The sequence below is a fragment of the Notothenia rossii genome (assembly GCF_949606895.1).
Source record: "Notothenia rossii genome assembly, chromosome: 3".
Classification (NCBI taxonomy): Eukaryota; Metazoa; Chordata; class Actinopteri; order Perciformes; family Nototheniidae; genus Notothenia; species Notothenia rossii.
This window is the reverse complement of record NC_136901.1, coordinates 29825915-29842439: the sequence shown is the minus strand read 5'-3', so window position 1 is coordinate 29842439 and position 16525 is coordinate 29825915. Positions and strand designations below refer to the sequence as shown.

The 16525-nt window shown below is 41.0% G+C and overlaps 1 protein-coding gene across 24 annotated transcripts in view; it reads right to left on the bottom strand.

Moving 5' to 3' along the window:
• Positions 1 to 16525, bottom strand: part of LOC307031165 (adhesion G protein-coupled receptor L3) — a 183693-nt gene that overhangs the window by 128779 nt on the left and 38389 nt on the right. For all 24 annotated transcript variants that reach the window (XM_079668007.1, XM_079667996.1, XM_079668013.1 and 21 more), the window contains exon 3: positions 3353 to 3573. In XM_079668007.1, the coding sequence (XP_079524133.1) occupies positions 3353 to 3407 (55 nt within the window). In that variant the 5' untranslated portion in view covers positions 3408 to 3573. The remainder of the gene's footprint in view (positions 1 to 3352; positions 3574 to 16525) is intronic.

Here is a 16525-nt window from a genome sequence, read left to right as displayed (position 1 = left end):
TTTGCCCTATTTAGTTATGTGTGCGTTCATATGAAAGGGGTGGTATTTGGAGCATTCGACCAATCACAAACATGGACAAGCGTACTGACAGCGCAGCGTCATACTTCCTGAATGTAAAGTCAACTATAATATTAGTCAAATATGAAGACCTTAAACATCCATGACTTAAACACTTTATCCAGAATAAAAGCCACATAGCTGCACCTGCAAGGTGAATACAGCTGGTAAAAGAAAAAGTGTTTGAATGCGTACATTAACAGGTTTATATCACTGCCTAAGACACGAGTGGATCTGACTTTAATTACATTTGACTCGAGTGTTTCGTCAACTTAATGTTTTGCTTAAAATACTTCTGCATACAGTATGTGACACTGTGAGTGTTGCACGGCCAGATACGGCTCAAGAAGCTGACTCAGATAAGGAAATAGGCCAATATGATACATTATGATGTGATATGATTCATGAATGGTAATGGGACACATTGACGTCTGCACTCACAATGCCGTGGACTGTACGTAATGTTACTCTGATCCGGTTACTTATGTTGTGACAGATATTTAAGTAAGCTTTCTTAACGCTAATGTTATAATAGTCAGATTGCTCTGAAGATGGAGGTGATATTCTATTAATTTTCACAATCACAGTCGGTGATTTTTGCCGGCCGTCTTTCCTGCAAAGGCAGTTTAAACTATATTTCCTTTCTCCTGTAATATGACTTGATAGCTTTAAACTCTGCACACTGAGCTCTTATTGGTCAGCAGGCAGTGCTTTCACTGAGTTGAGCTCTTAGCCTGCAACCTAACCTGCTCCGGACCAGGATAGCCGTTCAGCATAAATTACCATGGAGATCTAGCCCGCTAAGAAGTGAAACCCAGAGTTTTCCCTGAAGTTAGCTCGCTAAGCGAAAATCCGGCTTTGTCGTACAGGCCTCTATATGCATGTTTTTTCTGGATGCTTTCGTACTCATCCCATGTGAAACCTGGTATGTGTGTGAAAGAAAGTCCCTTTATTTGATTCCATTCTCTTATGCACATGTGTGTGCATGCCTGTACAAAGAGAAAAGGGACTGCAGATCCAGAAGTAGGGCAGCATCCCCTGGAGATCACATCTCTAACACTCTCAGGGAGAAACGTGCACAATGACATGGCAGTGAATATTCCCCCGCTGCACAACAATACACTGGCAACATCTGGACGTGGCTGCTAATAGCATCGGGTTTTGTCGGGTGTTAAATGCTGTATATTTGTTAATTATTTACTTGGGAAGAAACACTTCATCTGGTGCTCCAACAAGCCCAACATAATCAGATGATCTTCATTTAGGGCGGCCGTTCTCAACCTGTGGGTTCGAGAGATAATTTGTTGGGGTCGCCAGATGGTTGTGCAGAGAAATATAAATTTAAGATCGCAGAATGGTTTACTTATGTGTTTCTTAGAGTTTGTTAAGGACAAAGTGCTGCTGTAGGGCATTAGTTAAGGCTCCAGAAACAATAGCTCCTACAGTCCATGGTGTCAGATGCATGTCACCTCTTCCTCTGGGATCAATGCGTGATTGGTTGCTGTGGTATGAGCAACAAAGCAGCATGATTGATTTAAAGGAGTGTGCAGGTGTTTTTGAAGGTTTCAGTCCATTTATGACAAATCATGCATGCATTGCTGCTTTCCCAATGGTTCACACAGCTTGGAGATTGATGGATGATTTTCCATAGTATTTCATACCATACTGACATAAACGAAAAGCAGCCTGGAAGGTAAGAGCGCTGGTATGCTTGGACAAAGGTATTAATGTTAGGTAGATTAGATTATGGTAAACGGGCTAAAATAAAAAGCGTACTTCTGGTAAATAAACTGTCTGTCACAGAGAGTCTACAGCGCACACGTTTCAGATGCATTTCTTAGACGTCCGTCTCATTTAAACCTCCGCACATCCATCCACCATGACACCTTCCTATTGGCTGAGATACTTAGTGTTCATCCATCCAACACACCATCGACTAGGTTAAACACTTTTTTTTTTCCCGATGGTGTTTGTGGAAAATGGATTTCTAGTAATAAGACAGTGTCCGCCTCTTTAGAAAAAATCAAGCAAAGTGTCAATAGGTCAAAACCTTGAATGCACAAACTACATCATCTTGCCTGAGGTACTGAACGTTTCTGTGCTTATATTTACATGAAATTGCAAATACTGCCATCATATGTTATGTTAGCATTAGAACCCAGGGATATTGCTAAAAAAAACCCTGCTATCCTGATGTAGATATGCAGTTTAGTCTTTATGAAATATGTGTATAATCCTATGTGAAATAAATACTGAATCCTCCAGGGTGCTGTAACTTCAGAAAGGTAAATATTTGTTTGCTTTCTCACAAAAGCTGCAAACAAACACAAAGTGGGTAACCATGAACCAAAATGAATTTGTATTTCTGTTTAAAACTGCAGCATTTTATCCTCATTATCTCTCTATTCTCTCGTTTGCCTGACTTGCACTCAGTCAACCTCTCAAATCAATATTTCTAAACAGAGATTCTCGACATAGCATTGTTCGCTGACGTCTTCCTGTTGAGCATTCAAGACAAACTAAGAATACTTAGAAAGCAGCTTTCATTAGCCTCGGCCCTGGGTAGATATCGCAGCACAAAAACTTTTCAATTAGCTTCAAATCTCTCAGTAATGCTTTTAGCCATATCAAATTAACATTGTTATGGGCGATTGCCCCCAACCCTAAATCCTACTTGAATGTAACCAACAGCCTTATTCACACACAAAACTTCACACACCCTCAAACCCTCAACCACCACCGCTGATTTCTTTTAATCTGAATTTAAATGACTTCATTTAGTTTGCCTCTGAAACAATCCGCACAAGGCCAAAGGGAAACGCTCCGAAACTACGCCGCTTTCCGTTTAAGCGAGATGTGGGAAAAGAGAGCCCTTGCAACTTAATCTTTAGATCTTAATGCGTGAAATGATAAAAGCTTTTTGCTATACGAAACATGCAGCACAAAGCCAAAGCTGTGTTAATGATTCTTTGAAAGTAATTTCAGTTAATTTCCTATCGCCAAGAGAGCAACAGACTGAGACGGGAGAAAGAGGGACAGCTCTAAAAATAGATAGAGAATCAGAGATAGGAACCGAGTGCAAATAAGAAAAACTTTCAGGGAATTTAATGAGTGAAACTGCTAATTAGCGAGAGGAGAGATAGATGCAGAATATGTGGCTTTTATCGTAGTTGGCCGACAGAATGTGTCTCTTAAAATAGCAAAAGGATGATATTGTGGTACAGCCTGAAAATGGAAGAGGTGTGTTTGTGCCCACATCTGCTCCACACACACATCTCAAACAGGAAACACTCACCGAGAGCGGCTGGCGCAAAGAGGCTGGCGAGGACGAGCAGGCGTGCGGTCCACATGGCCTCCTCCTCTTACCGCCCGCTGCTCCAGGTCCCAGTAGAGTTCAGTGTTTATCTCGCAGACGCACAAATCGGGGCTTCCTTTGCGGCAGGGCTCCCTCCACTGCGCCACGCTTCCCACAGAAAAACCGAGCAGAGTCCCGTTACTCCAGATGCCGTCCAAAATCTGCCATAACACATAGAAGAAAATACATGTTAGCTGACTTAAAACGAATGAGTGATTTGCTCTTTTGCAGGAAGAAACACAACAGATGGATGCACCGTGGCTTCATCGTCTTGTGGCTCCAAGTTGTCATCGAGTGACACGCTGCAGTCAGCTGAACTCATACCGGGTGTGATCAACAAAACACGACACACAAAATGTATTTTAGGATAATCTGCTGTTGCTTGCTCATCAATGTGTTACCAGTTAATCCCCCCCGCAGAGAGAGGAGGTGTAAACCACGTTGCTTTGGGTGTAAGAAGTATACGTCTTTGCATAGCATATGTGCTGCAGACCTTTCGAGGTCTGCAGCTCCTGATGGTTATTGACATAAGTAACGCGGCTGTGTTTTCGCTCTCCTGTGGGCAGGAGGCAGCACTTCACAGCTTGACTTGTTGCACCTGTGAATTTATTTGCGAGGCATAAGAAAACACTATACTGTGCGCGCAGGCTTTGCTCCAAAAAAAAAAAAAAAAAAAACACCAAGCAGATCCTCTCCGAAGAGCAGAATGAGATGGAGCCACCTTCCACCTCCTCTCAGAACATGGGAGTGCCGTCACCAGCGACCTCCTGACACCGGATGAAGTCATCGCCATGAGCTTCTTAACATAACATGAGCTGAGTGAACATCAAATGTGATTCACACGGTGTGACTTCAGTGAGATCGACACTTGGGATGGGTTTATTTTTCACAAAATGCTGCGAAGAGAAGCACACATCCTATAAGTGAACACACTGTTAGATTTGTTTGTGATAATCCACATTAAACCCATATCACGATATTAAGGTTAAATCAGGTTTAATGATTAACCAAAACCTCTTTATCAATCAGGATCTCCTGCAGAAATATAATCTCTGCAACATGATACAAGCCAAATACTACACATTATCATGCCTTACTGCGTTTAATATCCCAGGATGTAATTCCACTGGTAATAAAAAGGTCAAAACGTGAGCACGGCATCAAAGGAGAGGACACTAGAGATGCTGACTGACGGGAACATCTCAAATTATACCAACATTACATTTTAAAACATCTCTATCAGACATTCAACGTCCATCCCAGCATGATCCGTCTCAAAATCTAGCTCTTAATACCCATTCAAATATCCCAGATTAGAGCAATCCGCTTTTTTAAGCTGATATTAATGGGTTTAAGAGAAAGCCTATCTGCAGAAACAGAACATTTGGGCAATATTAAGAGGTTAAAAAGTCGGCGTGCTCATCAGCAAAGTCTTGGCAGAGTGGCGTCAGAAGCACATCTGCTGTGCTGCTGGCTTCTTTTCCTGTTTATATGCATGATGACAGGTATTTTTAAAACGTTAAAATAGCGATGTCAGAGAGTGCATTTGATCAAAGTAATATCCTCGTGAGTAAACAGCGCTTTTAATAAAAGACTCTGACAGCTGCAGGAGCACTAAATTAAATATGACAGCAAATCAAGACGCTGTGACTCCCTTGATGAAAATAATACATTATTGCAGGCGTAATCACATTTAAATTCACTGTCCAAGCAGCAAATTAGACTAGAAGTTTACTCCGTAGGACAACTGGAGCTGTAGAATAACAAGGAGGCACAGGTACATGTCGGAAACATATCAGACATGACAATATGTCACTTATTTTTGGCATGATGGTTGCAGATTTGCACCTAGAGTGTCGAAAGTATGCAGGGGGCAAGAGAAGGAAATACAGAATGAAGACAATGAGAGTGTGTCTCACCGTGTGAATTCCATATCTCAGAGCACAATGGATAAAGCGGTGACTACTTGCACAGGTGTTACTTATCACATCAAATGTAAAAACACTTCACTATCACAGTCGTTAATTTCCTCTGAAAACGTGTGGGCTGAGGTACAGGAACTGCTAGCGAGCGCCAAGCGGAGTATCATAAAAAAACATATTTATGAGAAGGGCTTGGACCCAGTTCAATGCAAAAAGACGGAAGGAGACGAGCGGAAACTAAAAAGACGGAGCGGTAGTCCGGTATTTGCCAACTGGTCTTGTATTCCAGAAGGAGCGTTGTGATGCATCGTGGTGCTGACGCTTCAAGGGTACTGCCTCTGAGGGGGATTTAGGAGAACTCCCTCAGATAACTTGGCCAACATTTAGCTTCTGTTCTACACACATCAAGGAGACTTCTTCATTACAGTCTGGAGAAACTTTTCCTAATCACTCATGTTGTGGTTTTTTTTGTAATCATGTGTGTGCCAGAGGGGCCAGATGAAACCTGACAGGTCTAATTAATTGACTTTTCTGTCGAGTTAAAGTCAAATGGAGCTGGGTGACATAATACCAGCAATGGTTGATAAGGGGAAACATGTTGTCTCGCAGCAATCATGTGACATGGAGAAAAAGACCAGAACGTTAAGGGATATGAAACATTTTAACTTCATTCAAGCTCCTAAATTAAAGCTGCATTCAAGGGGCCTGGGAGTAATTGAGACTAAATATGTCAAGGAAAACACACTGTGGTTTTTTTTCTTTATTCATTATTCATGCGTGGTACTACTGTCAATGACAATATCATCTATCAGGAAAGGTGTTTCAGCATTAAAGGATGTTTGGCTTCACTGATGTGCTACTCACCACCTCCAGCATCTTTACATTGATAAAGCTCCTCTGCTCCTCGCATTAAGTGAGAGTCAAATGTGTGATGCTGCAATTAGGTAAGATATGTGACCGTGCTTTATCAATGACAACACCTGTAGGGAACAAACAATCCTCTGCAAGGCTGCCAGAGGGAAACTAAATACATGTTTTACAAACGCTGCTATCGCCCTGGCATTTGGTGCAGTGTGAACTGGATTATTTCAGATATTCTGTCTTTTGAATTTCTACTCTACACTGTCCCGAAATTGACAACCGATGGACACACGATTAAGGAAATGTTCAAATTCGGCTCTGATCGTAACAACATCGGGCCATTCGTGAGGGCATCTTAAGCCATCGTATGACCGCCGTTGGAGTTTCTCAGGCTCCGGCAGCAACTTCGGGAGCGGTGGCAAAATCTTTGGCATGCCAAAGATAGATGCCCTCACGAATGGCCCGATGTTGCTACGATCAGAGCCGAATTTGAACATTTCCTTTATAATGTGTCCATCTGGTTGTTTTATTGCACAACAAAATCATGTAAACATATTATGTAAATAACCCAATTTGTGTTCTGTGAAACTAAAAAGGATATAATATATTATTTTGAAGGCGAGGAAGTTGTTGTTGCTATGGAAACAACATAACGGAGAAAACTTAATATCTTCTACATATAAAGACGGAGAAAGTAAAGAACAAAGTAGGAAAATATCAGTACAGTATCATAATACTTTAACATAATTGTTTGTGTTACTTTCGTTGCAGTTGTATGTCTTAAATGTAATGTAAATGTTGCCTTCGTGTGTGTGGCTCGGGGCCATCTTCGTACGAAATTCACAATTCCATATTCGTGTGTCAATTTCGGGACAGTGTGACAGGGGCTTTAGCCCGAAGTCAATTATAGTATGCCAATTGTTTTACATGCTTTTTACATAAACTTTTCATATTTAAATACACAACTACTGGTTTGCATATGAGTCACTGTCTAGTCTCCACTGTGACTGTTCTAAAAGAAAATCATAGCATTTCTGAAAATGCATTAAGATCTCTTAAAAGAATTAAAGGTCATCAAACATATGGGGATAATTATTGTTCTTTGAAACTATCAAAATGTCAACTATAAAGCATGAATCGCAATGCCTTTCCCATTTACTCAGGTTACGGTTTACAGAAACTTACAATACATCTATTGTAGTGGAAAGTGACTTTGCTTACAGCAGGGAGTTAATTACCTGTGAAATTAAAAAGAAAAAGCAGTTCTGCTCATTGATTTTGGTCATGCACAACCACAGATATTACCTGTGGCTAAGACACCATATTCATATCTTATTTCACTTTTTAAAAATTACTTAAAATCGCATAAAACAAAAACAGTAGTAAAAAAAGGGAAGGTTTGGCAATGGAGGTAGAAAGAATCATGAATCAATTAGTTGGTGTTGCTATTTTTCTGTATGAATGATTTGTATTATTTTATAAGCATTTTTAAGATAAACCTGAGAAATATCTGAAGGATACTGTGCTGCAGGTCTCTCATCTCTTCCCCCATGGCTTTAGATTAGATATGATAACATGACGGAGAGATGTCCATCACTCTGAAGCACCTCAGCGCCTACAGACATGTCTCCATTCGTCACTTTCCTGACCCGAGGAAACCAAAGATTTTCATTAAATCAGATGCATTCCTTACGATGCTTCTGCCGAAACTGGATCCTGCGTGTTATCTGACGGGGACATACTAAGCACCATGTTCCTCATCGTGCCTCTTGAAGCCACCCCAACAACTTACACTATGTCAATGAGGCATGTCCTCAGATTTCATGTCCGGATTCTTATCCCACCAGCAGGGAAGGGTAATTTTTATGAGACAGGCAGTGTGTTCATGCAAATGGAGTGTCTGGGATCAAATGAATATTAATCACGCACACTGTCTGCATACAGTCTGATTGATGAGCACTCACTCGGAAATCTGAGGAGATGATTAAAATGGAGATGAACCTTTCCTTTCTAGAGTTAAAGATTCTTTGTTTTCCACTTGGTTGGGCCACCTTGCTGAAATTGAGCGGTCAGTGTTATAACTCTCAAACAAAGCAGAAATGTCACAATCATGCTTTCTAATGCGAGCTGAAAGGTGTGAAGGTAAATGGAGATGGCTCTTTTTAAGAACATCCCTGGAGCTACACAACATGAGCAGCGAGCGTTCACTCCACAATTTCCACCAGAGACCCCGACACAGCGAGCCAGTGACAGGCAGATAATAGCACTAACTTTAGCCGCACAGTGTCTGAATGCTCCTCTATGATAGGCTTGTTGAGTGTGACTGATGGCTGGGGTTAAATAAAGAGTCTCCCGTCCCCCCTGTGCTCACAAAGGCATTGCAACTCCTCCCAACACTTCCCAACAACGAGACAATAGAAAAACAAGCCGTTAAGAGGAAATGACTTGCACGCACAATAAAAAAACAACTAACAAATTAGCATTACAAATATTTAACAGTAAACAAGCATGGGTTACAATCCCACGAAGGGAAGGGGGCATCATTTAAATCAGCCTTCAGACATTATAATGCAAAGCACACACACACACACACACACACACACACACACACACACACACACACACACACACACACACACACACACACACACACACACACACACACACACACACACACACACACACACACACACACACACACACACACACACACACACACACACACACACACACACACACACACACACACACACACACACACACACACACACACACACACTCTCTATTCTCCACGTCTTCCTTCTTTCTATCTTCACATGTCTTTCTCTCTCTCACTTTATCTTGCCTAATGCATACCGGAAAAAGGAAGAAAGATGGGCAGAAGAGGGGTGTATATAAAGAGAAAGAGATTACCTATCAAGAATAACGAAAGGGAGGAATGTAGAAGATTGAAGGATGGAGGATAAGAGGGTGGGAGGACAGAAAAAGAGTGAGAAATAAGTGATATTAATGAGAAAATGGATGAATTAAAAAGCAGAAAATAGACAGAGATGACAGCGTGAAGCGAAATGTACTCGCTGATATTTGAAGGTCATGAATATACTTCAGCTGCTGTTGCACGGTTATTCACATAGTATTTCCATTTTACTCATCTACAGCACACATTGCAAGCCAATACTGTATATTCTATTTGACAACATTAGTTGCTTTGCAGATTCAGACTACTAACTTATTGCAGAGACAGGAATGTATCCTGTGTCTGAATATAATAGAAATGTATACAAAGAGATATGGAGTAGAGATTTAAATCACTGACCTCAAAAAGGTACATCCCACGCACCGTATGGATTTATTTATAGACAGCGGCATCAATAAATTACCAATGTTTTATGCTGACAAAAGCAATTTTCCAAGATACAAGCTGATAGTATTGGCAGGGCTATGGATATGAAGGATGGATAAAACATGACCTCTCCTCCAGAGTCTTTACTTTCCTATATTTAAGTCAGTGGCATAGCTGTAGGTATGGAAATGTCTCTATGCCGACTGCATTTTTATTTTGTTAACTGTTGGACGGTTTCCCTTGAAGGTTGGTACAGACGATATCTAAAGTATTCACAGGATGACTGCTTCAAACAATTATATTTGATATATGTCCCATCATCTTCAGGTTTCAACAACAGTTCTCACTGATCTATTGAAATATTTCAAAATGGTTGGGTATGTGGAATACAATATTGTGCAAAAAATGGTAAATATTATAAATGCTGAGAAAAGGCATGACAAAAATAATATATAACTTTAATGTTTCTCTAAAATACATAAACTCTTCAGAATAAATGAACTTTCTCCAATTCTAGATGTATTAATAATATAACATGTAAATACTTAATTTTTTTATGACAGGGCCCCTATTCTCAAACTTCGTGTATCAGGGTGTCCCATTCACATTTTCTGCAGATTCGGTCTGCATAAAATGAATGCTTCTTTCTTTCTAAACACTTAGAAATGGACAACATACGTATGGCCAGTGGACAGCAGCACACCAAATAAAGGACTGAAACTAAGAGCTGTAACGCACGCAAAAAAACAAAATGCAGGTCACATCCTTTCACACAAAGCCCAAACAGGCCATTTTCTAATTACTGCTATCATTTTTCAGCACACCCTGAACTCAGCTGAGCCATGTTTAGAGGGCATCTGCTCCGAAAACGCCTCCATTTATTTCTCTTTTTTTAATCTGTATTTGAGTTTTCCAGGTCTCCGTTTCTCCGCATTTTGTATTCCCCCCTAACTGCATTTGCATAATTTTCCAATAGACACTTCATTCCCTGCCAGATTTGAGAAGGGAGAGAGAAATCACACACACTAGCACACACAGAAACAACAACAGCAATTTCAGCTCTAGCCTCCGAATCAGGGTTACAGCAAATTCCAATGTCAATAACACTGATCCCAATGGCGCATGCATTTCAATATCATTATCTGATGCTGAGCCAAGTGCACAAAATATAATGAAATCTTAAAATTGCAGAACGTCCCTTGCTCGGCAAATGTGATGCACAGTCTCAACAAGTACATTATGCATCATGCTGCATCCACTCAATACAGACTTAATTACAATGTAAATTCCTTCCCCCCCCCCCTTCCATCTGCTGCTGCATGTCTGTGTTAGTGTTCCTCACCACAAATCGCTATGTTGCGTCTAGGTGCTGTAATGATTGTAGCATGTGTGTTGGAATATGTTTTAAATGGTCTGGAAATGAGAGCTACGACTGTGTCACAAGCCATCACAGTGGTCACGACCTCGGGGAATTTAAATGGCTTCCACCTGGACTCCACTCTCAGTGCAATTAGAGGCCGAGCGGCGGAGAAAAAAAGAAACAGAGATATGTGCAGATATTACAACACAAGGCAGGTGTGTGTTCACTTATGAATCCATCAATGCCCACTAAACGTCCTCATGAATGAGGAAGCTGGAAATAACTGTTGCACATTAACAAACAAATTGACTGTGCATAAGCAAGGTGGGAAAGCAATTTAGATTATTCAGTGTGCGTCATTCGTTGCTCAGCAGGTAGTTTCCTCCTTTACTGCAGAAAAATTTAACAAAAGTTAGACTTCATAAATTACTTGTCAAACTAGCAAAACCGCTTAATATGTTTGAGAAAGGGAATTAAAAGTGACATTAGTCATATTTATGTTGTATAAAAGGTGCACAATCTCACTTCAAATTAATGAAGAATTAAACCTGCATATCATTTATGCACCATCCTACATTATTGTCGTTTATTACATTTTACTATGACATGTCATTATGTTTTGAATACAAATCCGAAAAGCTACCTTAATATTATGAATACTTATATAAATCTGCCATAACATTTCAGACAGTATATGTTTTGTTGAGCCTGCTCTGGTCCGAACAAGAATCCTGAATGAGTCAATATAAATACAAATAATCGCTTAAGTGATATATTATGGTTTGTTTTGTTAATAAAACATTATTAATTGACTGGCACTCATGTTGCTTTTTACCTCCATTATCTGGAAAAATGAAAGCACTTCAACATGAACTGAAGTATATTTAAAAAAAAAAAAAAAAGAATAGTACTGGCTTTGAAGAAATGGTTTTCCTGCATGTATTTTTACTTTCTACACTCCTGTAGCTTTATTTAAAATCTGCAAGTTAAACCGTGCTCCTCAAGCTTTAAAGTGAATAATATCATCTACGTTCACCAACTTATTCTCTATGCTGCTTTGACGAACAATACTTTTTAATATATATATATATAAAAGACTAAAGAAACACTAAAGGGATGAAAACTGTGAGTAAAAAATAGCAGACACACAAACATCTCCAGACTTGTTCCTGTGGTCAACAGCAGTCCATTTCATTGGTGAACAAGACACTCCTACCTGGTTTTTAAAAAGGTAAATAATGGCACAAACATCGTTGACACAAGGGTCAAGAGTCACCGCGGTGAATTGCTTTGAAGGCTGCCTCTGTGTTGTCTAGCAGCTTTCTGAAACCGCTGGCTGAAATGTGAGAGAGCTTTTTGTAGTGGAGACCTCGGTGACCCGGCTCTGCAGTGATCGATTAGCGGGCAAGAATAAACTTGTGAAGGCCGGAGGCTAGGAAGACTCAAAAGCTGGCTTTTAAACTCAGCGTTGGAACATAATGGAAGGCTGTAGTTATATACAAAGGTATGCTGAAAAATGCATGTAAATAGTCTTTATTTTAAACTGTTTTTCTGGCACAGATCACCCCGAGAAGCCTTCCTGGGTCTTCTTCGTGTCTTCCTGGAGTCCAAATCATGGCAGAAAGCTTGAAGATAATCATCTATAATTGGGAGGTTTGCTTTTCCAAGCCACGGGGAAGAAATGCCTGCCGAGCAGAGTGTGGAAGAAGAAGTGAGAGGAGCTTGCGAGCTGTATGGTCCCTCAGCCCGCTCTCAGAGTGGAATGGAGTTTGATGAAAGTCTGATTGGTCTGGGCAAACATCCTCATGGGGTCTGTCTCCGGACAAAAGGGACAACACTTTCCTCTCCGTGGAGGAAAGCGCTCTCAGGTCTGACAAATCACAGCTGGCGCCGAGGTGCCTGGTGTAGCACGGCTTCTCAAACCTGATGAGATGGCTGCGGCCCCTGGGGTTATATTAACCTCAATCTAAATGTCCACCGAATTCAAGGCAAGTTTTTCTTCTCATTCATCTTGATATCCTATTTTTTCTGCAGCCCTCTAAGTGCATTATATTCACACAAAAGAGAAACTGAGATTTGCAGCGGCGTTGCATAAGCTGCAACTACGGTAATGTGCTGCTTGGGTAATAGACTCAGCAGCATGGCACTCACGCTGAGCCATTTACCCAAAAAAAAGCCATTTAGGATGTACTGGTTTCATTTCACTAGTTGCTGACTAATTATAATTAAGTCATTAAAGACTTACTTTGAAGTACAAATCTGCAAACACAAGGGATTTAATGAAGTGAACAGGGACCACAAAGAGAGAATCACATCGACACCATGTTGATGCTATCGACGGTTGTTCTATCTCTTTGTGTGGTGTGTGTGTGTGTGTGTGTGTGTGTGTGTGTGTGTGTGTGTGTGTGTGTGTGTGTGTGTGTGTGTGTGTGTGTGTGTGTGTGTGTGTGTGTGTGTGTGTGTGTGTGTGTGTGTGTGTGTGTGTGTGGCAAAATAGTTCAATGTTTTGCATGTGAAATCAGAGCCTGAGCAGAGTGTACCTGCAGTGGGAGGAGAGGACAGTGTGTGACCTGTGTGCTTTTGTGTTTTCATGCCACACTTTGCAATGAAAACACACACACACACACACACACACACACACACACACACACACACACACACACACACACACACACACACACACACACACACACACACACACACACACACACACACACACACACACACACACACACACACACACACACACACACACACACACACACACACACACACACACACACACACACACACACACACACACACTGACCTTGCCCTGTGTCTCTTGGCTGAGCAGGAGAATGTGTTTGGGTTGGACTCAGCAGGAAACCTCTCTAAATCTAAAAGTGGAGGGCCCCCGCGGTGAGGCAGCCACAGAACGGTCGGGGATAGTTGGAGAATGTCAGAGTACAGGAACACACTGGAAATCATGCATACAGTCAGTGCTAACACACACACACACACACTTTTAACTGATACAGCATTGAATTAAAAAAGCACAATATGGATACATGTCAAGGGTTTGCATATCTGGACACGGACACGTATGATTGGTCTGGATGCATAATAATATTGTGTGGTCTCCTCTGCAGAAAATGTGTGTGTTTTTTGGCAGCTGTGGAAAACATTTGTTTATAACCCAACTCGTTGACTCTCACATCCCCAACATCCTGCACTTCCTTCCTCTTTCTCCAGTTAATTGACACAACATAGAGCCTTCCCGACTTGTGATCCAAGTCCTCGTTGCTCTTCTGTGTAATGTTATTTCGTCCACTTACGCCGCGGCCAAAGACACAGTCTTGCCCTCTCCATGAGTCAGTAATTGCTTTTGACTTTCCAAAATGCAGCTACCCCCGAAATACAATATGTGGACATTTCACAGATCCACTCAGAGTCTTTTTAATGAGATTGCATCACGTTTATGACGATGGGATGACTAAAGACTCTCGCTTGATGGCATTGGCCTTTTCCCAATCAATATTGAGCGTATCAATGCTGGGAGGTCCCTTGGAGCAAAATGTATTTCATTTGGAAAAAAATAATGGCGGAAAATGTTTTAAAGAGAAGTCATCTAGGTAGTTTCCCAAAGCCAGGGATTTTTTCAACCCAATTTACAATCTTTATAGTCGTTTTGCAGGTAGATTAATAGATCGATTTATAGAACGATAAAAATGTTGGCCTGTTATTTGGTTAAGTACTTTTGAAGAGACTGAACAAAACGATGGTTCACGTGACATTTCCTTTCTTGTTCCCAGTGAGGGAATCTCAATAAGAACACATTTCTAATTTGGTTTGTGACTAAATACCTGCTAACAATGTACTTTATTGGTGCTAACTAGCAAAGAAAAGCATGTTAACACACACTTTTTGACCCAAACCTCACCCCCCCCCCTAAAGTTTTACATAACTGACAGAATTATACTGTCTCCACTTCTGGGGAGTCTTTCCAAAACTGACAGCCAAGTCTGCACTGACAGAAACTTTCCACCCCTCCATCCCTTCTCCTTTCTTTCTCCTTGTTTCATATCTGTATTAACCCAACAGTGGAATGTAATTCAGCCTGCACAACAGGCCATCAGCTGAGTGGGGGACCACCTTTAAAGCTAACTCTGAAACTCTACCCTCCCCCCCTCCACGTCATTCCTCAATAAAGCCGGCAAAGGGAAATAAGATTTTCTTTTCACTCCCCATGATTTTGATATCATGGGGAGTGTATTTCAATGCCAGACCGTTTCTTTTAATGTGGACATGGAGCAAAGGAGAGTCTCTGGGACTCTCCACAATCTGGCATGCAATTCCTGGACCAGTTGGTAGGAGCACAGCAGGGAGTCTGAAGAGGAGGGGGAGGGGTCTCTGCTCTGACACACATCCAACACATACAGCTGATGCCTCAGGCTGGCAAATCTTATAACATCATCTGTGAGAGACAGCACTGCTGGACCTTATATTTATTACCCAATATGTCCATTTGGAGGGACGGGTAGCCAACAGCAAAATGGATAGAGTTAGGCAACTCCTGGCATGCAAATTGAGGAATGAGGAAAAAGCCCCACAACTAACATAATTATGGCTGCCTCTGATTAACAGATGACTGGGGACTCCAAGCACAGAGACTTCTTTCCCTCTAAAAATCTGTTAGCATCTTCACTTTGAGAGGCTTCATCAAATCTGATTCATGCTGCAAACTGGGATTGAAAAATGGGTAATGTGATGCAGCCAGTGGGGAGAGGTACATTCATGAGACTCATATCCATTTAGAAATGTAAAGCATATATATATTCCATAAATAGACCAAAACTACAAATGAACCCTGTTTAAGTAACATTTGACAACACCTACAGTGTGTACAGTAGGTAGGAGCAAAACGGCTGTAACTGACAGGTTAAGACAGTACTGGAAATGAAGACTGAAATCTCTTTTCTTGAATCTCCTTCCACAGGATTTGATGTCGTTAAGAAATGTATATTTGTATTTTAGCCTTATCCTTTAATAGACCTGGTTTTATATGAGTTTCTGCTGCAACCTGAGGTTTCAAATGTCATGTCAATGGAGAACCGGTTTTCCTTAATCGCTTTGAGGGATTAACAGAAGCCATGTTCCCACAGTAAGCTTTTGTGGACGAACCAGTCTTTTGTTGTGCACAGATCAAATAAAGTTGTGACAGCAGTGATTTGCAAAATCCATATTATAGTTTTGTGTCTTTGTATCTACACGATTAAATTGAAGGTCAATCGTTTTTTTTTTTATAAAAGTAAGACACTTTTCAGAAGATTTTATAACAGCCTAAAATGCACAAAAATACAAGTCTTGTTTGATAGCATAGACATTAACATTCGGTTCAAATACATGGCACTAAAATGTGAGTGCTGACCATGTGCATTTAATCCTCAAAGTAAAAATGTTTTCTATTTCCTGCTTCAATGGCTGATTTCCTGTAACAACCCGGTTCCTGAGTATAAACGTGAGATGAGTTTCCTCCCTGGTTCAGCCCCACATCCTGATGCCATCTCCTCACAGCCTGCGTTTTTAACAGCCCTATCATTGAGCATCAAGCCTTTCATGCTTTTTGACACATCACAGCGACAGAG